The sequence below is a fragment of the Sitophilus oryzae genome, unplaced genomic scaffold, assembly GCF_002938485.1.
Source record: "Sitophilus oryzae breed Bouriz unplaced genomic scaffold, Soryzae_2.0 scaffold_227_pilon_pilon, whole genome shotgun sequence".
NCBI lineage: Eukaryota > Metazoa > Arthropoda > Insecta > Coleoptera > Curculionidae > Sitophilus > Sitophilus oryzae.
The window spans coordinates 599521-624929 of NW_022146782.1; the positions used below are offsets into that span (position 1 = coordinate 599521).

The following is a 25409-nucleotide window of genomic DNA, read 5'->3' on the forward strand; positions in this document are numbered from 1 at the left end:
TCAAAAAATCGCCCTGTGTCGCTTCTGTATGGTTAGGTAATTTTGTGACTGTGAATTAAAAACTAAAGACCTGTTCACGTGAACTTTCTCTTTCTATTGGAGTATTCCAAAATAAAGTGATCTGCTTGGGAGTAGTAACTGCCTGCAACCATACATGTCAGCCAAAATATTTTCTACTAAAAATAAGTCTACTTATTGGGCACAAAGTATCCACTAGATAGTTAATAAATGATTAATTATGGTTTGAACGAGGTCCAAGATTATGCACCATCATACAGTCTTTTTGAGACGATAGGGATCATGCATAAAAAAGTATATGTTTGGCTAATACAATTCAAATACGTAAATAAAGATAATCATATTTTTAGTCCCTGTAATATCCACCTTGTCATTTATGTGCATATTGAGCTAATCTATATATTACAAATAAAGCTATGTAACAGCTTTAAGATTTATTAAATAACATATTCAACATAGGCCAGTAAGCAAGGATAAAAATAGGGTATTACCTCCGATTGACGTGAAATTTTAACAATGAATAGAGAATAGAGATATATGTAAGAAACAAAAGTTACATAGTAGCGATGTGTGCTTTCACCCTGGGGGTGAGTGCCACCCCTTCTCGGGGGTGAAAAATAAATCACCTATTTTAATTACAAAAATCAATAAAGGGATGAATTCTAAGCATAAAATGTTCCATAACATTTTTTTCAGAAAATTAATATTTTCCGAGTTATTTAGGATTGAAAATGTTGATTTTTCATCTAAAAACTGCATATTTTTCTGCAATTTTATATAAATAACTCAAAAATCTTGCGTTTTATCGCAAAACTCATATAAAGCAAAAATGAAGCTTTTGGAATAACGAATCGATTCGTTTTTTGTTGTTTACCTTAGATGTAATAATAACCGAGTTATCACTCTGTAAACTTGATTCTTTATTTTTCGAAAACTAAATTGCAACCCTTTACCGTAAAATAATGACGAAAGAACACATTTTTCGAAGAAAATGAATATGATCGTTTTTAAAGTGCCTTTTTAATTACATTATTACACCTACGGCAATCAACAAAAAATGGATCGATTAGTTATTCTAAAAGCTTCATTTTTGCTTTATATGAGTTTTGCGATAAAACGCAACGTTTTCGAGTTATTTATAAAAATTGGCAAGAAATATGGGGGGTGAAACTTTTTTTCTTACATATATCTCTATTCACTGTTAAAATTTCACGTCAATCGGTGCAGGTGTTCAAAATTCGGACCCTAAAACCCTCGCTTACTGGCCTAACAGATAACATAATATAATTTAAACACCAGTTGATATATTTGCTTATCCGTTTTCTTACCTTCAGTCTTTTTAAGGATTTTCCTAAATCACAAGTACTAAGATAAAAGTTGAAAAATAGGAACAATTAAGTATGAATAATCTTCCAAAACACTATTACAAATTAAATAACAATTCGGCCAGAAGAATACTGAAGATTTAATACTGAAGTGTTATGATATAACAGCATAATTTAATCTTGTAGATAAGTAAAATACAGTATGATCCAAAATATGCCATCAAGTTACCTTACAAAATGACGATCGATCTAATTTTATTAACTGAATGTCGTCGATCGTGATTTCTAAGGTAACATAGACGCCGTTTTTTTTTCATGAATCATACAATACTTTTATTTTTTACATTTGGATAGTAAAGGGCGTTATATATTAGGTGCATAATATTATATGGTGTATCATAGGGACAAGTAACTTTTTTCAAGGGTTTAAGGTTTTATTTATGGCCAAACATAAACAGAATAAGCTTTAGATATCTACAATTTCAGTATTTCTTTTAATTGACATGCTTTTTATAGTAAGAGAAGTGTTTAATTTAATTTTTACAGTTTCTTTCATTTTATCCGACATAAAAATTCAATTATAATAATTGAAGTATGATCTTCCAAGATTTATAAAAAAAAACTAATAAATATCAAATATTATATACTATTCATGCAATTCCAATTTCAGTGAGAGACATGCCAACAGTACATATTATTGTACCACTCGGGCTCAGAAATTATGTCAGATTGACAGCGAAATTATATCAGTTGAAGTTTTTTAAAATCATACAATTTTTAGGAAGCTTATTAAAAATACTAATAATGAACCATTTTAAAAAGGTTCTTAATTTTACAATTCTACTTATCCTAGGTCACATACCATATAAGATAAAAAAAAACGACGTCAAGTTACCTACATTTCATATGTAAAATTTATGGTAGCATCAATCATCATTTCTAGGCTACTAGACGCAGTTTTTTTTCGATCCATATGGATATGGTTTTTTTCGATCGAGGGCATATGTATCTCTGAAGATGGTATATAAAATAAAAGAAACTGTTGGAAATAGAAATTACTATATAATAATAAAAAAAATATCACCAAGTAGATAACAAACAGGTATTTCAATTTTGTTCTACTTAAGACTGTTGATTATATTACTTTTAAGAAAAATAAAACTTATTTCTAAGAATTATTTTTTGAAAAATCTTTTATATTAGAATGTTGTTTTATATTTCTTGTATTTAATAAGAGACAAACTATACAATACAAAATACCAAAAATTACTATTTAGTTATTATTTCTACTTTGAAACACTCATGAATAATAAAGAATTATTTTGTTAATAATATAGTTGGTGGTTGGAACCCATGGTTGGAACCTATGCTGTTACAAAAGCAAAATAAAACATTTAATTTACCGCAATACCTGTGGTGAATTATTAGTGTTTCATTTCCCTTTATTTTTATTTTGTTAATAGCTAAATGTTAACCATTGGGATAATTGAAAACTACAAATAAATATATCAGTCATCAAATCAGTTAAACTATTACATAATAACTTTGAAAAATATGAGTGGATTCATAATTAAAATTGTACTGCTATGTTTAACTTAAGAGTACAATATACCTCTTAAATAAGTGCAAATATTTTAGGGGTAGTATATTTCGACCCCAAAAACACGATTATCATGTTTTTTTCGCGAAAAAAAAACATGAAAATTTGGGATTTCTTGAAAAAAAAAATTGGATTTTTTTTTTAGTTTTTATTAAAAAATCATAATTTCTTGATAATATGGCAACGTAGGTAGTACACAAGAATGGTAAACTAATAGGATTGGTCATCCTCATAAGACGTACGACGTACGTTCGCCTCTTCCCGCACTTCAGCTGACAGTTGTGACGTCTTTGTAGTCCTTGTCATGATAGTGTGTATTATTAGTTGCCTATGGTAAACTTATAAAAACAACAGCTGAGAAATTTTGAGTTAATTATTTTGTCAATTTTAAATGTGAAAAAGGTGTTTTTAAAGTTTTTAGAGCTATAGAGTGTATAAATACGTTCATTTTGTGTTGTGGATTGTGGCAAAGTGCTTACTAAGTGCCTACGATATTGTTTATTAATTATTTTAAAGCAAAATATGGAAGTACTCTAAAAAGAACGCCTGCAAAAGGTGATGCTGGGATCTGCCGTTCTTAAAAATGCATTATCCGAGTATTTAATACGATTTATACAGTTAATTTTCTATACTGCATACATATAAGGTGTTTAAATAAATAAACTAAATAATGAACGTTTTGAATCCGGCAACCAATAATGCACGTGTGTGTATTATTAGTTGCCGGATAAGGACTAATAACCATGACAAGGACTACAATGACGTCACAAAGCGAGGAGTTTTCGCATGCACCTGGCAGACACTTTTGGCTGAATGAGCAGTCCTATTAGGTTAACTGTTCTTGGGTAGTACACTTAATACAAGAAAGAAAACCCAGAAAAGACATAGTGGTTATCAATATTTAAATAAATTTAAATATCTAAAGTAAAATAACTCGGTTATTTTGGACTTACTTGAAAAACGGTAAAGAGAAAATATGTTTCTTTTATCGAGACCTAAAAGCCCTGAAAATATTTGCACTTGTGTAAGACTCACCCAGTATATAGGAAATATCAACTATAGTCTATCCAGTAAGAGAATAGAAGGCTTTCTAAAATATGATAAAAAATCTACACCTTAACACAAATACCAGACAACTGTCACTAATGTCATACATTACTTCGCTGAACTGACTTATGTTAAGTAATGTTGCTGGGATAAAAAATAAAAAAGATCAATTTTTCCAAACAATTAAACAGCTAAAGCAGAACAAAACTGAGACAGAAAATTACACTTTTTTATGGACAGATCTAATGAATAAACACATACTTTTATCTCTTTATCCATCATCCCTGAAAAGTCTGGGACCTCGGCCTTTGAGGAACCTAAAAGTATCAAAGATTGCTTGAAGATAGGGCAGGATCGGACTCGGACTTGCGCGAAAAACAGAGACAACTCGAGCCGTTCTTCTCGTTCGGTTTCAGTTCCTTGTCGCGTTCGGCCAGGCATTTCTGATAGTAGTCGAAGTCTTTGAGGTACCATACGGGCGGCCACCGGTGCTCCACCAAATACGCCTGGTTGTCGGGGTGCAGCAGTCGCAAGCTGCGCGGCGACATGCGGCACAGCTTGTTGTAGTTGACGCACAAGTTGTTCATGCACCAGTCGGCTAATTGGTGACCGTTGTGCAACTGCAAAACAACATAAAGTTTCAGTAATGACCAAGAAAATTCAATAATAGATGACGTCGACTAGAACTCGGGAACTGTTAATGATAAAATTTAAGTAAAAAAACATTTATAGGTAAGTGTGTGTTTACATGCATCCGTAATGCGTCGGCCGTCTTTGTTTTTAGGTAATTTTATTGGTTTATTTATAAAAATATAGTTTACACTTGTAGATTGTTGGTAGGGTGGAAGTTATCACCGCGACCTTATAGATTTGTGTCTGTCTTTCTTGAGTTGTAATTCATCATACAGTCTCAGGGTTATTACAAAAGCCAGTATTTGAGACGGTTTCACAGAGTTTAGTTCTCCATCTATATCAGTCGTACCAAAGTTTATGGCAAGAATGGTGGTTGTCTTGGTGCACTCAGGGATGATATGTGTGTTTCTCACCTTTCCCCACAGAATCTGCATTCGCCGTTGTTTCTTAGTTTCAATTTACTGAGGTGTTCATTGAGAGAGAGTGTCCTGTTAAAAACCCCGTGAGCATCCGAAGATTGTTCTTACTTAAATCTCGTTTATAAGCCTTCAGTGTCTTAGACCGTTGGAGGATTCCTACTCCAGGTACCGACAAAGTCTTCCTAGTTCTGCTTTAAGTTGGATTAAGTTGGGAAGCAGAACGGTTCTGGTACAGTTAGTGAAATTCTTTGCCTAATTTCTTCAGGTTCTCTAGGCATTCTTTAACCAACTTCAAATTGATGGTTACTGAGTTGATTGCTCTTAGGGCTGCTTGACTATCAAATCAGATGGCTATGTTCCTAGTTCATACTTGGACATGATTGGAGCATTGGAATTACGGAAACATATAAATTCACCTTAATAGTCAAAAGAAATCGCTGAAAAATACCGTCAAGTTCAAAACGTTGGCCCCGAGGAGGCTACTAACAGTAACAAAAAAATTGAAAATACCAATTTTCTTTAAAATTTAAACAATGCAAGTATGTTACAAGAACTATATTCTACAACCAATTTCACACTTTTATGCTCGAGAGAATTTTTGTCTATTGTCAAAAATAATTTTAGGAAAACGCTAAATAAACAATTTGTAGATGTAAAATTGAGTCATTTAGGCTAGTCACTAATATTTACTTCAATCTGCTTAGATCTTTTGTAAAAGACTGAGATATAAATTGCCACCCAATGATTTCAAGCTCTTATGGGGCTTATCTTCTTTTGTTGGGCTATCTTCCTCACCTCACTGAACATTAATTTTATCCTTTTTTTTTGCTTGTCTGTCGTCATTTCATCTCTTGCTGACAAATTTTTCTTAATATTTGTCGATGAGAAGTCGTAACTGATAAAAGATGGAAATGGAAAATGTGTTACTGCTGTACTACTGCACAAGAAAATTCTCTTCCTCAGAGCAATAGTCACAAAATTTATTTTTAATAGTAATTTTAAAAATATATGTCTCAGTTAAAAAGATTCACTTAAAAGAGTAAACTTAAAAATACAATCTCTTACTTTGACTGGCTCCAAGAGACGCAAACACTGCTCCACGGCCTCGGACGGTTGAAGACGTTCCAAATCCTCCACTACTCGCCGCTCCACCAAATTGACTAAGCGCGGCAAACACAACCGATTCGCCAACTCCAGCAAATTGACGCATCTCGGCGCAGCTACGGCCGGCACGTCGTCCGTGTACAGGAAGCAGAGCAACTTGTGAAACGTGTACTCCCTCACTCCCGGAAACTCGATCTGCCGCGCTTGACTCTCCCGGAAGTCGCCGCTGAACATGGCGTTCATCACGTCGCATCGCGCAGCCAGGAGGGCCTTGTGCGCAGCACAAGCTCCGTCGTCCAGTTCGAAAATTACGTCGGTGAACAACGTTTGGTCCAGGCAGATATCGCGCAAACGACCGCGCAGGAATCGCTCGTAATCGTCTATGGGCGAATCGGGAGCCACGAACGGATGTCTAGTGAGTAGTACTAACAGTCGGGGAAGTTCTAGAAGTGCCGCGGCTTCCCTGGTATCCTCCAAATCGAGTGCGTTCCGATCTACGGTACCCGTATAAGCAAACTGGAGACACTGACGCAAAGCGTCTGGCGTCACCGATCGGCACAAAGTTATTATCGTAGGTCCGTCGGGTTGTGCGCTCCGTACACCCTGAAACGCCGGGTGGTCGGGTTCTCTGGCCGTGGGTAGAGCCTGGCAACTAGCTCTGCGCCGGCAAGTGCGTTGTTCGGCTCTGACCAAACACTCGGTGTCGTCGGCGAAATCTCCCAAGGAACTCACCATACTGGAATCGCTGGTGCTGCGAGCCAGCTGGTCCGCTGCCAGTAAACGACAAAAGGCGCGACTGCTGGCCGCCAAGACGAAGCGATGCGCGGGGAATCCCACGGATCCGGCCACTACTACGACGTCGGTGTGCGCACCGGCTAGCCATAGGTGGTGGAGTTGTTCGACGAATGTGCTGGCGCAGACGTGTACTTCGGGTTTGGGTGGAGGTGGCGGTTTGAACGGTGCTTGAAGGAGTGGACGCTGGACCCGCTTCAGGTTGGTCATCCAGAAACGTTGAGCGCGGCGGGCGATCAGGGCGGCGCGGATGGCGTTCTCGAATACCTCGTTGACGCCGTAGTAAGTAAGAACCTGAAAACAGAGACAGATAAAATGTAAGATACTTTAAAAATACATATATCTATCTAGTGTAATGAAATTTGGAGAAACTGTTATTTTTTGCTTAAAAATCCATTAATTGTAACGCTGTAATAATATGACCTTACTGGTTAGTGGATTTTTTAGCACTGTTCCATTATAAAATCGAAAAAATAACAAAGAATATTAAATCACCCAAATAAAACACAATAAACACTGGATTCTAGATGAGCACAAGGGGTGTTGGGAAATAGAGGAGAATTTATTTGGCAACCATGCATGAAAGCAATAAAAAAGTAGAAATCACCTAGTTACCACCTATACCAAACAAAATAGTCCAATCTAAAACTGCAAAGTCTGTAGCAACAAACACGAAACAGTAATACATATGTGCAACCTAAAGTAGGTACATAAAGAATTTAACTACTATTGAAGAACATCTATGTCTGATAATGAAATAGCTGTTGCGATGCAAACAAAATACAATAATATTTTAGTCTTGTTTGTGAAGCAGACTCCCTCTGCGAAGATTTAAATTGATAATTACCGTATGATAGAAAAAAATGGCGTCAACGATGGCTATGAAATGAAGATCGCTGCAATTTTATATGTAAATTTATATTTCGCGCCGTTTTTATTTCGATCATACGATATATTAAGTACCTATTTTTTTCATCAGTTTTTAAACTAAATCGTTGAAGCTAAACGTCAAAAATAATAATGGAGTCTTTAAAAGAGAAATGCGAGTGAGACATCTGTCGATAAGAAATAAGAAACGACCAACCCTAACGGGAAAGAGAGTTCTATTGCAACCAAAATGTAATAACAGGTTTATATATTGCAGTATTTTAAAACTGGTTAGACACACAAAACATCCCCCTTTAGAACATTTTCTGTAATAGCAATTACTGGAAGTAAAAAATATACTGTGCGAACAAACACTAGAGGCGCTGTTAGTCATTAAAAAGTTACAACTAGGTATTCATTTGTTTTTTAAATATGTCAAGATTTTTATTTCGTTGTGTTTTGTGAACATTCGGTGTGTGATTTTGGCAATTTCCTTATTAATTACTCGTGTATTTGTACTTATTTTACCAAGTATATTTTATTTTAATTATTCATATTTAATTGCAATGGCTTTTTTCGACCGAGAACGCTAACCTGTGAAGAAGAACTATAGCGTTCCTAATTGCGACAACAAAAATGGCATTTTTTTTCGTTTTCCAAATCCCCGGAAAGATTCGAAATTCGAATAATTGTTTTGTACGTTTTTTTCAGTTTATAGATATGTCAAATACAGAATTTATAATTATATCGATAATTGTTTTATTTTTATAAACGTTCCATCGGGTATTGATATAAACATTTTTTTTATTGTGACAAAATAGGTATATTAAAATTGCTCTCTCTCTCTCAACCACGCTCTGCTTTGTGCCAAGTTAAGCCATTTCGGATTCAAATTTAAAACTATCCAGCTTATCCGTAGTGATTTGGACACCAGGTCTCAGCTAGTGGTATTGGATAACATAAAGTCAATGCCTTTGGAAGTTGATAGGGGGGTCCCTCAGGGGTCACTTTTGGGTTCCCTTTTCTTCATTTTCACAGCAGATATGTCAAATTGTTTTAAAGAGTGTAATAGTCACAGATACGCAGATGACACGCAAATCCAAAAATTTCATTTTCACAATCTGATGCAGTGGAAGCCTCGCTTAAGGAAATGAATGCCTAAAATCCGTCTCTAAATATTAGCAAAATCACGGTCTAAAACTGAACCCAAATAAGTCAGCTATTATATACTTGGAACCAGCCAAGAATCAGCTCAAAGTTTGAACGTGTCAATAAATGGTGTAAGAATCCATATTGTTGAGTACAAAAATTTGGGTGTAGTGTTCGACAGCACACTTCGATTTCGTATTCAAGTATCAAAAGTTCTCCAAAAAGCCTATATTAATCTCCGCAACATCTATAAAAGCAAAGATTCAGAACATCTTTACTTTGGGTTAAAAAAAATTATACGAACCACTTGTCTTAAGTCATTTGAATTACTGTAATTTTGTATATGGACTATGGACCTTGTTTGCATGTTTCAACCAAATTCAAATTTCTATAAGGCAAAAAGTTCAGAACTCTTGCATTCGTTTTATTTACAACCTGAAACGTATTGATCACGTGAGCCACAAACTTCATGAAATAAAGTGGCTAAATATATCGGATCGAGAAAAACTTCATTTTGCTTGCTTCCTGCATAAATTAATTAAATCTGAGAGCCCTTCATATTAGTTTGAAAAACTAACACGTAGGGACCATATTGATCCACGCGAAACTCGTTTTAATACGCACTATCAAATAACCAAAATTAATAAAGCCATGACCCAGAGCTCCTTCACATATACATTAGTTAAACTGCTTAACCAATATGCAAAAAAAAAAGTTTTTTTAATTTCACTCAAAATGAGTTATTAGAAAATATAATATTAGGTCATTTATGACCCAAATGACCTAAATATAAAATATTTTCTCATGGTGTCTGTCTGTCCGTCTGTAACACGATAACTCAAAAACCGCTAAACCGATTTTAACCAAATTTGGCTCAAAAATACTGTGGCACCAGAGAATCTGGCCATTAGTTTTTGGTGGGGGTGGGGGGTTGGTAAGGGGGTATGGGAGGGGGTTAAAAATTTAAAAAACTCCAAAATTACAGTACCTAGTGAAACGCGGTTTTCAATTTAAGATTAGGAATAATATTTGCAACAAAATTTGTAATAACATCAAAATCAGTCAAAGTCGCAGTTTTTGAGATATTGGCGCCGGGAGGCACGTATAGCCGCCCATACTAAAGTATGTTAATAAAAAGTTGGTAGGCAGTAGGCAGTTCTTTTAGTTTCAAAGTAAAGGAATTTTTCCAATTTTTTTTGATTTCAAAAACTGCGACTTTGACTGATTTTGATGTTAATACAAATTTTGTTGCAAATATTATTCCTAATCTTAAATTGAAAACCGCGTTTCGCTAGCTACTGTAATTTTGGAGTTACGATTTTTTAAAATTTTTAACCCCCTCCCATACCCCCTTACTAACCCCCCACCCCCACCAAAAACTAATAGCCAGATTCTCGGGTGCCACAGTATTTTTGTGTCAAATTTGGTTAAAATCGGTTTAGCGGTTTTTGAGTTATCGTGTTACAGACGGACAGACAGACGGACAGACGGACAGACAGACAGACAGACACCATGAAAATATTTTGTATTTAGGTCATTTATGATCCAAATAACTCATTTTGAGTAAAATTAAAAAAAACTTTTTTTTGCCGATCGTAATAGCACAAACACACAATAAACATCACAAACCTTTATTACATAGGTAATAGAAAGATGTAATAAAACCATTTATACTAAATGTTTACGCTCATAGTAATACGTAGTTCTAAAACTAACATTGCCAAGGCCTTCATACATATAACAGCGGATATATCCAAATGTAAAAAGTTCTAATGTGTCCTTTGTGCTCCAACTATTTCCTATTTATTTCCAAGCAGGCAGTTTGGTTTGGCTTCTCGGAACAACAACCACCGTTTCCTTTGAAGTTCGCTGCTCGGCACTTTTCAAATTAAATCGAGCGAAACAACAGGCGCGCACGATTTAAATCGTAGTAGCTATTTCTGGGTCGAACCCGGCCGCGTTAAAAAATACCGCTCTAACGATTTCAAGTGGTAAGTATATGTGAATTTTACTTTTAAGTAGATAATGAGGCCTAAAATGTTTGTTGTTCAATAGTAGTTAAAAAGGATTATTCGTTTGGCAAACGAAAAATTATTGAAACAATATTTATTTGCCAGGGCTAAAACAAGGCCCATTCATTAATAAATGGATATGCATTGAATAAAAAAAGACTAAGGAGGGAGTATATGAACAAAATCGGGGATGCGCAACCATAGAAAAACAAATTCTACGCGACCACGCCCAAAAATTAGTCTTCTTGAGTTATCAAATCGTTAATCTCGGGCTCCAAAATAAAAGAATCATATGCTACTAAAAAAAATTGTGTATGCACTATGTGCGCATATCTGAAGTGAAACTTCTTACCAACAGCTATTAAATTGAAGGATTTCTTCTGATGAAGCTTCAATACGTGTTTATTACATGTTGCAAATGTAATAAATTAAAAAAGTTGTATAAGTATTATACAGGGTTGTTCACCACATACGACGCGGAGTATTGTAGCTAACCTCTTAGATTTTTGCAAATTGTAAGTTTTGGGTTCGTTGAAGGACTATTAGAGCTACAATTTAAAAATATTTTCACAAGATACAGAGTGGCCCAAATAAATAAAAAATATCAAAGTTGTATTTTTTTAAATGGAACACCCTGTATATTATTACATTTTTAGTTTCTACGATTAAAATAGAGGTAAATTTGATTAAGGTTTACCGCATTTTAATCTTACTGTTTTTGAAATATTTAGGTTTTTGTCAAAATACAGTAATAATTTTAATGCTTTATTTCTCCAAACGTATTTAAGTTTATAAAACCAAATATTGTACTGAAGTATTTCTATTTACTAAATTTTGTGTTACAATAATAAAAATTATACTACCTTATACAGAGTGTCTAAAAATTTATTTTAAATAATAACTAGCTATAAACGGCATTAACTTCTTTAATTTAAATGGAACACCCTTTATATTTTATGATAATTAGATGCACAAGTTAATTGTCTATTAAATTGTATTATATCATTTTTTACCTATGTCTTTAGGTTTTCGTAGAAAATGCATTTTCTTATAATTTAAACCTCAATTATCAATATACCAATGGAATATTGACATTTCTGATTCATTTTAAAGATGTAACAAATTTTTAAAGGGTACAGATACTGATATTGTCGATATAGTTCATTTATGTCATTAAAAAATAAAAAAAATTGTTTAAATGTTTGTAAAGGAGGACCAATTAATATGATTCCAGTATTCAAACTTCATTAATTGACTGTTTGCGTTGATTAATAATAATTGCTCCAAATACTAAAAAACTTTTATTTTTGTATGTGTTTTAGACAGTGTGGTAAAAAGTAAAACCACAGACTAACCTAAAATTTAGTTAGTGGTAACACCTTAAACATTTTATTTCATTTTTTGCCGGATGCTTATTTATAACAACAGAGACGTCCATTTTCATAACTTAGTATTATATTGATTTCTGATTCCAAATCCACATTTATTTAGAACAATTTATTAACTAACACAATTAAATATGTAATTAATTAATATTTGGGCGGAAATAATGGTGGTATATTTAATTAATGGTATACTCTTTTATAAAGATTTAAATAGTTTTATTTTTGTATACAAATAGGCTGGTAATATTATTGTTTTTAGCACCTGTACATTTATTGCTTTAAAAACAATCTAAACTGTCAATATTCCATGGGTATATTCATAAACGAGGTCTAAATTATAAGAAAATGCATTTTCTACGAAAACTTGAAGGGATAGGTAAAAGTGGTATAATACAATTTGATGGACAATTAAATTGTGCATCTGATTCTCCTAAAATATACAGGGTGTTTCATTTAAATTAAACAAGTGATTGCCGTTTAAAGCTAGAAATTATTTAAAATAAATTTTTAGACACTCTGTATGAGGTAGTATTATTTTCATTATTGTAACACAATAACTGATCAATTATTAAACTTCAGTAAATATTTAGTATTATATTATATATACTTTGATATCCTTGGAGAAATGAAGCCTTAAAATTTTTACTGCAATTTCACAAAATTGAAAATGTCTCAAAAACGGTACGGTTTAAGGGTGATATACCTTAATCAAATTTAGCTTTATTTTAATCATAGAAACTAAAAATGTAATAATATACAGGATATTCCATTTAAAAATATACAACTTTGATATTTTTTATTTATTTGGAACACTCTGTAGCTCTAATAGTCCTTCAACGAACCCAAAACTTACAATTTGTAAAAATCTAATCGTTTAGCTACAGTACTCCGTGTCGTATGTGGTGAACAACCCTATATATGTATGTATTTGTATTATAATATTGTATGAAGTTAAATGTTGCAAAAGTAATAAATTAAAAAAATATTTTTAACTATATATATATATATATTTTTTTTACTTGTAACAAATAGTTTTTTACCCGTAAAGAATAGTTTTTTGCGTTAACAAATAGTTTTATACGAAACTAGTTTATTGAAATTAGAGGAACAAACTTCTACGTTAATTGAAATCGTTAATTTCAGGGTTCTAAATAAAGCTTTAATTTCAAATTGAAATTTTTATTTAGGGACCGTCTATCAGAATGTTAGTTAAAAATATTGAATAATTATTTATTGTCTCTTCCCACGACGAAAGGAAATATACACTCTCAAAACTTTTATATGTTTTTGCTAGTTACGCTAATTTGTTTACCAGTAAAGGACACTGAGAAGTTGGTTTCTATTTTTTTTACAAAAATCCCTATCCGCATTTTTGAAATACACACTTTTAACTTCATAAAAGTGTAGACATACTTCATCTCAGTTAGATACCTAATGAGATAAAATAAAAAGGTTTTTAAAGTGTCTATGATATTAATAATTTTTCAATATTAATTAGGAATATTTTGAAAGTTTTGTAGGGTTGACGGACATTTTAATTGAAAACCCTTAACGTATACTGTTAGTTTCGAATTACTGTTGGAATATTAAATTAATTTTATGCACAATATTTTATAAACACGTTTACACAATTTATGAAATATTTTAAATTTTACCTAAAAATAAAAGTTAGCCAGCGAAAAATAATTTAATAAAATTTAGCGTGACAGAATTTTTTAATTATTAATTTTTGTTGCATTCTTCTTTTGGCCTAGTTTAAGTAGAAAATGGCTTTATCGAGCAAAATTTTACAATATTTTGTTGAAAACCGTACATTCTAAAAAATAAATTATTTTCAAAATATCAAAAGAAGTGGGTATATACTTTTGTATACTTGAATACATTAAATAAGTGTATAGAAACAATTCACAACGCACTTTGAATGTGAGAATTGTTGAGGCGCAAATGTTTACAGGAAATAATAATTATTTTTGTTATTCTACATTGCAAACCTATTGCTGTCCTCTTCTCTTAATTAATCTCTCGTAGACAATATTACTTTGTTATCGTCTTGAGTTAAGTGTTCGTTTTATATTATAAATTGAGCTTTGCATTTAAAGTGTTATGTAACAGTGAGACAAACATGAATAAACATTTTTTATTTTATCATTTATACCGTATGATCGAAAAAAAAACGTCGTCAAAGACGGCTGGGGAATGACATCGATAATAATTTTGGCGAGGTCAGTCTCTAACCAAAATTGTCACTCTAAATTTTACATAACCAAATTGTCACTCTAAATCGCTGTCTTTTTTAGACAGATGTCACTTGTCTTGCCATTATACAATTCATTATTGGAATTTTTAAATTTTGGGAAAAGGAAAGTTTCATCTTAAAATAAAATTTTAATCAATCACAATTGTTTATCCCCATCATTTACCGGATTAATAATACAGAAATTACAGTTTAGTTACAAACAATTCATTATTTATAATGATTTACAGTCATTTTATTAAAGTATACGAATATTCTCGTTGATTATTGATTTGAAATAAATATGACTGTGTCCTCCAATGAAAATGCGAATTACTAACTCTAAATTCTAATTCTGAGCTGGCAAATGAGCTAGATGCTTTACCTAGACCGTTAAAAACTCTCGACATTTGCTCGTTCATTCTCGAGGAACGGTACCCAAACATAAATTCTCGAACATTATAGAAGAAACTTACCGATGTCTCGTAATAGTCGAGGCCGAGCTCCCTGGCGACGGCCCTCGCCTCGTCCGGCATGACCAGGTCGCTCTTGCGCGTCGCCCTGACGAACGGACTCCTATCCCGGAAGTGGGACAGGTACGCCTCGTCCCTGTACATGTAGCGCAGGTCGTTCTTGCAGCCGACGAGCAGCACGGGCGTGCTGGGACAGAAGCGCCGTATCTCGGGGAACCACATGAGGCGGCAGTGGCGCAGCGAGACGGGATTGTTGACGCTGAAACAGAGCAGCACGACGTCGGAGCGGCCGTAGGCGAAGCGGCGGTCCTTCTCGTGGTCGCCGAACGTGTCCCACAGCCGCAGGCTGACGCTAACACCGTCCACCACCTCCCAGGAACGTTCCAGGACATCCTTGTAGATGCGGTACTGGTCGATGGCCCACACGGTGGGCACGTGCGTGGCCAGCAGTTGTGCGAGCGACACCTACAAGAAAAGAATTGTACCAAATTAGAAACAAAATCATAATATACTGACTGCACACCGACAATACATCGACTAAGCAATAATTTCTTGAACCTGCAGCAAGCTATAGTAATAATGTCAGTTTTACCATAGTTAGTTTATCTCTTTTTTATGAAGAAACCAGTATATGGGAACCGACTAGTACATATATTAGTATATACAGGGTGGCCCATCGAAAACGTTCCGCAAGGCATAACGGCAAATTTTTTTAGAAAATTCAAAAACACGTCAATTTTGTTTGTGAGGGGGACAAGTTTTGCCCCAAAAATGATTGCAAAATCTTCATCTCTCTAAGTCGAGGTGTCACCCCCCAATTTTTTTCAAATGGGAAGGGGGGTCAAGTGGTACCGCAAGGAAAAAAGCTTTCTATTCTCTATACTTTCCGGCTTCGTTTTTGAAAATCGGTCGAGTCATTGAGAAAATATGAAGGATTGAAATTTGAAAAGTTTGTTTAAACATTTATCAGAGTAAATGATAAGGATAAACTCCTTCGACCAATTTGCTGTTTTTTTCTTATTATTTCTATGTTATTACGCATTTTATCACTTGCCACAATGCGTTGAAGTTCTTCTCAATATCGTTAAACTTTTTAACAATTATGGTGTACTCACTTGCAGAAAAAGTATAAATAATCGAACTTTATTTTAAAAATAATGAATGTGGCAATCGGGTTGCGCAGATATGCAATGAACGCCATCCTGACGAACACCATTATGACAAAATTGTTCGCGAGTTAGTAGCAAAATTTCGTGAAACTAGTTCCGTTATGAATAAAAAGAGGCAGAGGGAAAATCCTGTAGTAAATGAAGCTATGGAGGTATTCTTATTGGGCCAAGTTGCCATGGACAGTACGCTGAGTACAAGAAACTTAGCCAATGAGACCGGCGTGAATCGTACAAGTGTCCAAAGGATATTAAAAAAACACAAGTTCCACCCGTACAAAATTCAGTTGGTACAAGAACTCAACGAAGACGATTTTGATCGTCGCGTCGCCTGCAATTTTGTGAAACTATGAGTGAACGACTGGCGAATGATAATAATTTTAGGGTTTTTCACGAGGTGCACACACAAAACACTCAGAAATTGGACGTGTGGACTGGTATTTTTGGAAATTCTATTGTGGGTCAGTTTAACAATATTGAGAAGAACTTCAACGCACAAGTCACAGAACAGCTATCTAGCAACTACCGCACCTGATCGTTCAACCTTCTGGCAAGTGAAAAAATGCGTGAATGTCTAGAAATAATAAGAAAAAACCTCAAATTGGTCCAAAGAATTTATATTTATCATTTACTCTGAAAAATGTTTAAATAAACTTTTCAAATTTCAATCCTTCATATTTTCTCAATGACTAGACCGATTTTCAAAAACGAGGCGGAGAAATATAGAGAATAGAAAGCTCTTTTCATTGCGGCGCCACTTGACCCCCCTTCCCATTTGAAACAAGTTGGGGGATGACACCCCCGCTTAGAGGGTTGAAGATTATGCAATGATTTTTGGGGCAAAAGTTGCCCCCCTCACAAACAAAATTGACGTGTTTTTGAATTTTTTGAAAAAAAGAATACCCTAGCCGATATGCCTTGCGGAACGTTTTCGATGGGCCACCCTGTATATAATGTGTCTTCATTTAATAAAAAAACTGTGTATGCACTATGTGCGCATATTTGAAGTGAATCTTCTTACTAACAGCTATTAAATTGAAGGATTTGAAGGATATATATATTTTTATGAATGCCTTTTATAATCTTCAAAAAAATTAGAGTTAATATAAAACCGTTTACTATTCTAGCTTTATAACTTTATGTTTTTTAATTTTTATTAAAAAACGATAATTCAATCACTCGGCCGGATAGTCTGGCAGCTGTGACCGTTAAACCAAAATACTACTACATCTATATCCCTGACTACAACTAACTGCTATTAAACAACAATTTGTTTTCTGTGGTCTGTTTTTGTTTAATTATTTTGTTCATTATTCATGTTGGGAATTTATTTTTAAATTAATGTTAATCGTTAGTCGAACTCCTAGAATATGTATTTCTTTTACATAATCAAAATTGTCACTCTAAATTTTACATAACCAAATTGTCACTCTAAATCGCTGTCTTTTTTTAGACAAATGTCACTTGTCTTATCATTATCCACTTCATTATTCGAATCTTGGACAAGGAAAGAGAGGGGACGGGTAACTCGCATATTCTCCCGTGATCGGTTTGTGAGGCGGCGCGCGGCGGCCATACTTCGGTGACAAGATTTCGAGGTGACACCGAGCGAATTTTTATGTTTTTTTGTGACAACTGTTTTGTTTAAAATTTATAAACTGTGTTGTTCAGTATGGTGAGATGTTCAGCGTATGGCTGCAAAGGCCGAAGCGAGAAAAAAGTGTCTCGAATTACATTTCACAGGTAAAAATCGATACACAACTTTTGCTATGTGGTCATAAAATGTACATTTTTTCATTATAGCAGTAAAAATATGTAAAATGCTTTTAATATGTCTTGTACCACATCCAAACCAAACTATTTTTAATAATTCCAAGTAGTATTTTCAATATCTTGTATTATAATTAATGTTTGAAACTATAAATAATGCTACTCAGCTTGGATTTCTCCAGTGGCGTAGGGAATTATAATCAGAGAAATACAATTTCTGCAATAAACATTTTTTTATATATTTTACCTGTAAATTTATTTTTATTTTTTTTTGCAGTTAATTTCTGCAATAAACATTTTTTTATATATTTTACATGTAAAAAAATGAAAAATTCTAGTGATAAAAAACCTATATGTATAGTTGTTATATAAAACTTAAATTACCATAATGCCAAACTGTAGTTGTTATATAAAACCTGCCAAGATTTGCTGGGGGTGGACAAACTTGTGGTGGGCTACTTGTTACTACATACATATATATTTTTAAATATTCTTTCAAAAAATTTGCTAATTTAAGTGAATAATAATAGTTTCAGTGAGTAATTAATAAAAAAAAATAAATAAAATAACACAAAGCTTCTAGAATTGTTTTATTTTTTTGTATACTCTTATGATAGTAACAAATATTAAAAATTACATTATTCATTGAATCCGTACGCAAGTGTGAAGGGGAATGGCTATATTCATTATTATACCGTATGGTCGAAAAAAAAACGACGTCCAGTTGGCTTGTAAATGACGATCGACGACATTCCCCATATAATTTTACATATAAAATGACAGCGATCTTCATTTCATAACCATCGCTGACGCCGTCTTTTTTCGATGTCGTTTTGTATAGTTTTTATGTAATTTTATATAGAATTATATGGAGAATGTCATCGATCGTGATTTACAAGCCAACTGGACGTCGTTTTTTTTCTCGATTATACGGTATAATAATGAATCTAGCCAATTCCCTTCACACTTGCTTACGGATTCAATGAATAATGTAATTTTTAATATTCATTTGTGAAATTGTCATTTCCAAACAAACAAGACGCCGTTTTTATCGATCATACAGTATATATGTATATACACGTTTAAAACATATGTTATTACCCTATTTTTTTAAATTATACATTATACACACGTTAATAAATAAATAATTGTCTTGATAATCAGTCCACTGTGACTGTTAAATAAATTTTGCATTATCAACTTAGATATTCTAATATTATAAAGGTGAGACTATAAAATACAAAATTGTATATGCATTACTCAAAAATGAACGATATATTAGTTTACGTTTTAATAAATATTTTGTACCGTCTAGGTACAAGCTAATTTCTGATGCTACGCCATTGGAGAATTTCAGTGGTGACAACTTGCCTCACATTCAACTGCCGTGTTATCTGTCCCGTCTCTTTCCTTGTCTAAGATTCGAATTCTCAGAGTGTTGTTAACAAAAGTTGCATCTTTAAATAAAATTTTAATCAATCACAATTGTTTTTCTCCATCATTTACCGGATTAATAATAGAGAAATTACAGTTCAATTACAAACAATTCATTATTTATAGCGATTTACAGTAATTTTATTAAATTATACAAATATTCTCGTTGATTATTGGTTTAAAATAAATATGACAGTGTCCTCCAATGAAAATGCGAGTTACTAACTCTAAATTCTAATTCTGAGCTGGCAAATATAAACTAGATCGTTATTCAGAAGCTACAAACCTATCGATGAAAATATGCATGAAAATTTACTTCCTAGCGCACAAGGTTCGTACAATATTAAGTTTATTATAGTAATTTTCTTAGCCCCGTATGGCACAGATCGTTACCCCGTGTTGCCACAAGCTTATTTTTCATCGGGGTAGATTATCACGAGATAGCGGGGTTATATTGTTTTACAAACGGGTAGATCAACCCAGAATGGAGTAGCTGTGGCAACACTGCCGCTATCACTTTTTCTCCCGCTAGCTCGCGCGTCACGGCCTTGAATTTTTACACCCAACGCGCGTAAAGAAGTTTCACTTCAAAAATATTAATATGTATAATGTGGTAGATTGGCGTCCTTATGTTATATATGAAATGATGTTCGCTGGTTTAGGACCAGGAAATAAAAAAAACATTTATTTAAAAAATTGCCGATGTTTCGACGTGTATTTTCATCTTTAATCAAGGCTAATTTTCAGCTAAAAATCTTTGACGAGCCTGAAACCACCTAATTAAATTAGGCCGGCCGTACACGAGCGACATTTTGCAGTCATACCGAGCACAATACTGTGGTCGCGTCTCAGTGAACTTCAGCTCATCGTAGTAGTTACGGTATATGCTATACACGGGAGTCGAGTTGCAGTCGAAGTGGGCATCTGCAGTTCATTTGCGGTCGACCCCTTCAAGTGGTCGCGTTGATGTTCGCGCCGGTACAGCCGTACACGGACCACATCCTGGCTTTTGTAGCCAACTGCCATCGCAATTTCATAAAAATGTCCTTCTTGATGTTTAAAACTTAAAAGTGGGTGTATCCAAAGCGTTCGTATTCTTCTACGCTTTCTTCTTCTTCTTAAGAGAAATAACAGCAGTGCTTCGGCCTCAAAAGTCATTTTTAAATTATTGTATGGTGGGGCTACGATTCCATAACAGCAGTGGTTAAACCGACTGCAGGATGCAGTTGATGGGACTGCAAATCTACTTCAAGAATGTGGTGGAGATGTAGTCGAATGAACTACAGAAGTTGATTCGACTTGACAACAAATTGTGGTTGATTAAACTGCAAATATGTACATACATATACATACTGCCATTACCCGCTGACGAGTATTTGACACGCATCAGAAGATGGTCACGCAATGCGTTTTCTTTTGAGCTTTTTTGTGACTGAAAAGCCCGATATGTGATGTTATCGGTCTACCGCACTCCAGACATTCAAAAATCTCATTGCTTTGTTGCCTCTTTAGTTTTTGGTTGTCGCTGTTAACTGACTTTGCAATTTTTCTCCATTCCGTTCTATTGTGAGCTGCTTCTTCCCACTCATTCTGCTTGTTAATACCCTTTAAGTTTTCGTGGAAAATATCCTTGTACCTTTTGAGTTGTCCACCTGGCCTCCTTTTACCGTCTACAAGCTCACCGTAAAGCAGAGATTTTGGTATGCGGTTTTTTTGCATTCTGCATACGTGACCAGCCCATCTTAAGCGGGACTTTGTAATCATGACTCAATACTCTCGCAGTTAGCTTTTTCAGGGACCGATACGTTTGAGACATGATGATTGTCTAAAATGTCTCTGTTGCAACTTGTTTAATGCGTTCATGTGTCGGCGGTACGGCACCCAGATTTCGCTTCCATATAACATGGTGGGAATTATTACTGCTCGGTACACTGCAAGTTTCGTTATGTAAATATATGGTCCATGTACATCAAGCGTCGGCCCTTAGATAGTAATAATATAGAAAAATATTGTTTCCAAATGATTACTAAAATTTTTAGTAATGAAAATAAAGTATTAGCATTTTTGACATATCACGGTTTATAAAACCTTAATATAAAGCCACATAGATTATGATTAATATGTTCAAGGTCTTTGAAAAATTTGTTTGGCATTCAATCTGCGAAGCACTTAGAGTACATCAAAACTGTTTACTGAAGAAACAAGAATAAATGGATTTCAGCTCCCGAGGGGTGGACTATATTGCAAAAATAAAACATTGAAAACGTTCAAGAAACTACAAAAAATAGAGTACATGAAAAAATGTAAATAATTACAGTTTTCAAGTTGCTAGTGTCTTGCTCTTAGTGTCTTTTCCAAACTGTCTTGCCGACATATTTGTGCTTACATTGCTGTATGAAGAATATAGAATCCATCTTATATTATTTCCTACCTATAAAAAGTAAAAGCTATTCATAATTTTACTCCATTTCAATGTGCACTGGATGAGACGCTGTGCATAGATTTCCTTCTGGTGTTTAAAATGGGCCTCAATCCTCAATCTTCAATATTGTTGCTTTAAGTTCAATATAAGTTATTTTAAGTTAATCTTCTTCATAATATGGTGGACAAGCTGAAATTCTATTGTGTTATAAGTAGTGATGAGAAAAACCGATTAAATTTCAATAATCGAGTATTCGAGTTTCAAGCGATTTCAGTAATCGAGCGATCGCGAGCTTCAGCATTTGCCATAAAATAGGGAGCAATTGGTTAAAAAACCATATAAATTATATATCACTGTAATCACAAAACGTCAATCTATTTCCGTATGTAACGGAGTTTTAAATTATGTCTTTGTTTTCGAGAAAATTTAGTCTAAACATAAGGAATATTTTGTTGATGATTGACCATCAAAATCTTAAAAATAAAGAAATTGTCTAAAAATGTGCTACTATACGGATATAGTACAATTCTTTATCTTTAATTTCCTTCTTCATTTGTGTAAAAATACCTAGCCAGTTTTACATAAAACGTTAAATGCCGAACGGTTATTTCACTACTTTTTCGGACTAGTGAAATGGATATAACAACATTAATTACTCACCTATTTTGTTCTTGTTGCTGATTCCCCAGATGATGTGTTAATTTGGACAAATCGATGATCAACTTAGCCTCCCTTGTACCTGCCAAATCTCACAGTTCTTTGATACTTCCGGTATTGCTTCTTGATGATTGATAGGCAAATTGACCGATTCTATATTTGTTATATTCCTCGGTCCCTTACTACTAGACATTTTTATTTTTCACTACCTTAATCAAAAATCAAATAGTTATCGGTAGTAGGGCATTTTTTTAATAAACGAATCTGAAAAGTGTTAGACAATTTATTGTGTATTCCTGACCTCGTATTCCTTTCCCATAATTTCTCCTAGTCTACCACGGTTTCTGGTTGGCCTCTCAGGATCTCCCCTCCTTCGCATGACCCTAAAGTTCACCCGCCCTAGCTTATAGAATACCTTAAATTTGGTTTTCTCCAATGTTTTAAAAGAGCCCGCGTCAATGGAGAAAGCAAGAAGCTGTCCTTCCTGCTCTATTTTACGGCTTATTACAGCCCAGTCTCCTGTCTTGAGACCTGGATTGTGCGTCTCAAGACGAAGTTTTATGGAGTCGGTAGTCTCCTCTTCTGGCTCCCGAACGAAGCCAATGATTTTGTGTCTAAAGGGAAGGTCAGCGGGATTTGCTATCCTAATTTCGCCACCCTCCCAGAGTGGTTTGAACGTATCGATACTTTTTCTAAGCCACTCCTCGGTATCATTATTTGCAGAAGTCATCCACAGGTATCCTGCGCTAAATATAGTTCGCAGGAACTGTGGGAGACTACCACCGCTCAAAGTAGCAGAGTACATTAACTCTGTCAATGCATTTTTAACCTGCTCAGCTTGTTCTTGAGTTAGTTTTATATAGGGGTGACGTTTTGCTATAATAGCTAGGCGTTTCGCTTTTCCCGATTCGTCGCTAGACTTGGTAGAGTAGCGACTATTGCGGTATGGTGGATCATATTCCCGTTTGCTGCCGGCGTATGAAGGATACGGGGTATCTGATAATAGAGAGCCCCTAAATTCTTCATACTGCAGCCGTGCCTTCATTTTATATCTCATGATTCGAGCTCGCTTACCTCTAGGTTTATTTACTTCGGTGTAGGTTGTTGGGTACTCACTTTCTGGTCTTTGAAAACTAGCAATATCATCCCGTTCCTCAATCCCGTCTCTGAGTTGTGCTGAATCGCTTGCGTATTTGTCTACGTCGGGGTAGTTTGATAAATATTGAGAATTAAACAGAGCTTCTGTGTAACTCCTAACTTTCCCTCGTTCCTCACTCCCGTGCCTCATTGGCGGTGACTCACTTGGCCTCTGAAAATTCTCACTCTCATCCTGTTCGTCAACCCTGTCTCTCACTGGTTTTGGGCTACTGCTGTATTTGTTTACCTCTGTATCAGTCGGGTCTGGTAAGTCTAACAGAGGTCTTGTATAACTCTCATATTCATTCTCCCGTTCCTGACTTCCGTACCTGCTTGATGCTGTCTCATTTCTGGGGCTATGAAATCTGTTCTCGTCTTCCTCGACACCGTATCTCGTTTGTTCTGGCTCACTTCTGTATTGGTTCGCATCGGAGTAGTGAGCCGAGTGTCGAGAATCTGATCTCTTTTTATCCTCACGTCCCTGACTTCCGTACCTGCTTGATGCTGTCTCATTTCTGGGGCTCTGAAATCTGTTCTCCCCTTCCTCAATACCATACCTCGTTTGTTCTGACCCACTTCTGTATTGGTTTACATCGGAGTAGCGAGCTGAGTGTCGAGAATCTGGTCTCTTTTTATCTCGTTCATTCTCGTACCTAGTAGGCGATCTCTCATGTCTGGATTTTTTTGCATCGGTATAGCTTGTTGGGTATCGGGACTCTGATAGAGGCCTTTCATAACTTTCATACTGCTTTCGTTCGTCATTCCCGTACCTGCTTGACACTGTCTCATTCCTTGTCCTCTGAGATTTGTTATTCGGTCGTTCTTCAGTCCTGTATCTTGTTCGTTCTGACTCACTTCTGTATGGCTTTGCGTCCGGGTAGCGTGATGTGTATCGAGAATCTGATAGTGGTCTTTTATAACTTTCATATTTGTCTCGTTCTTCATGCCTGCACCTGGTTGATGGTGGGGATCGTGATCGGGAATTTGATAGAGGTCGTTTAAAACTCTGACTGCTTTCCCGTCTATCAAATGTATTGCTTCTTGGTTCCTCTTTAGCCCAATACCCCGCAGCCCTCTGTTTTTCCTTAAAGAGTTTTCTCCTTTGAGCGCCACTAAGCCTCTTAGGCCGGTAGTCGTCACCTTGTCTCCTGTCGGTAAGTCTCTCTCGGTAGTCCTCGTTGTCTGGAGAATACCGACGCCTTCGCCAATCTTGTCGGCCTTCGTTTCGTTCAAATTCCTCCATATCATCAATAGTTTCGTAGTTAAATAATTCATCTCTATCATTTTCAGTTTGGTATATATCCTCCTCTCTACTATATCTTCTTGTTCGGTTTTTAGTAAATTTATCCATATCGTTCCCACGAGCATGGGGGATATAAAAAGTCCACTCCTGCGGCGCCCCCTGCACAGGAGTAAGGCTAATTACTCTGAAAGGTCGCCTGGTATCTCAGAGGCTCCGTGAATGACGGTGCTCACCCACCGCCACGCACCCATCGGCACGGATCGCTTGACACCTTGGGTTGGCTTTTTGTTGCTCCTCTTCGTCTGGCTTCTCGCTTAAGACCTGTTCGACCAGGGTGGCCCTGCTGGTAGTTGTGATTATGCTACCGTCGACATAGCTCTCGAGGTCACAGATGCACGCAAACCCCACCGGTACGTTAAACCGGAAGCAACTTGGGGGGTAAGAGGGGATAACATAAAATGCATTCTTAGGTTTATTGAATAATGATCCAGTGGAAAGTTTGTGACTTTTAAAATAAAATAAA

At 35.1% G+C, this 25409-nt stretch overlaps 1 protein-coding gene across 2 annotated transcripts in view; it reads right to left on the bottom strand.

Annotated features, from left to right (window-relative positions):
- Positions 1-3865: 3865 nt before the first annotated feature.
- Positions 3866-25409, bottom strand: part of LOC115884371 (rho-related BTB domain-containing protein 1) — a 38104-nt gene continuing 16560 nt past the window's right edge. The window contains exons 2-4 of one of the 2 annotated variants that reach the window (XM_030902930.1): positions 15061-15522; positions 6108-7232; positions 3866-4610 (exon numbers count right to left, since the gene is read on the bottom strand). In XM_030902930.1, the coding sequence (XP_030758790.1) occupies positions 4317-4610; positions 6108-7232; positions 15061-15522 (1881 nt within the window). In that variant the 3' untranslated portion in view covers positions 3866-4316. Of the gene's footprint in view, positions 4611-6107; positions 7233-15060; positions 15523-22509; positions 25330-25409 lie in introns of those variants that run through there. The other variant, XR_004050554.1, reaches the window with a different exon arrangement.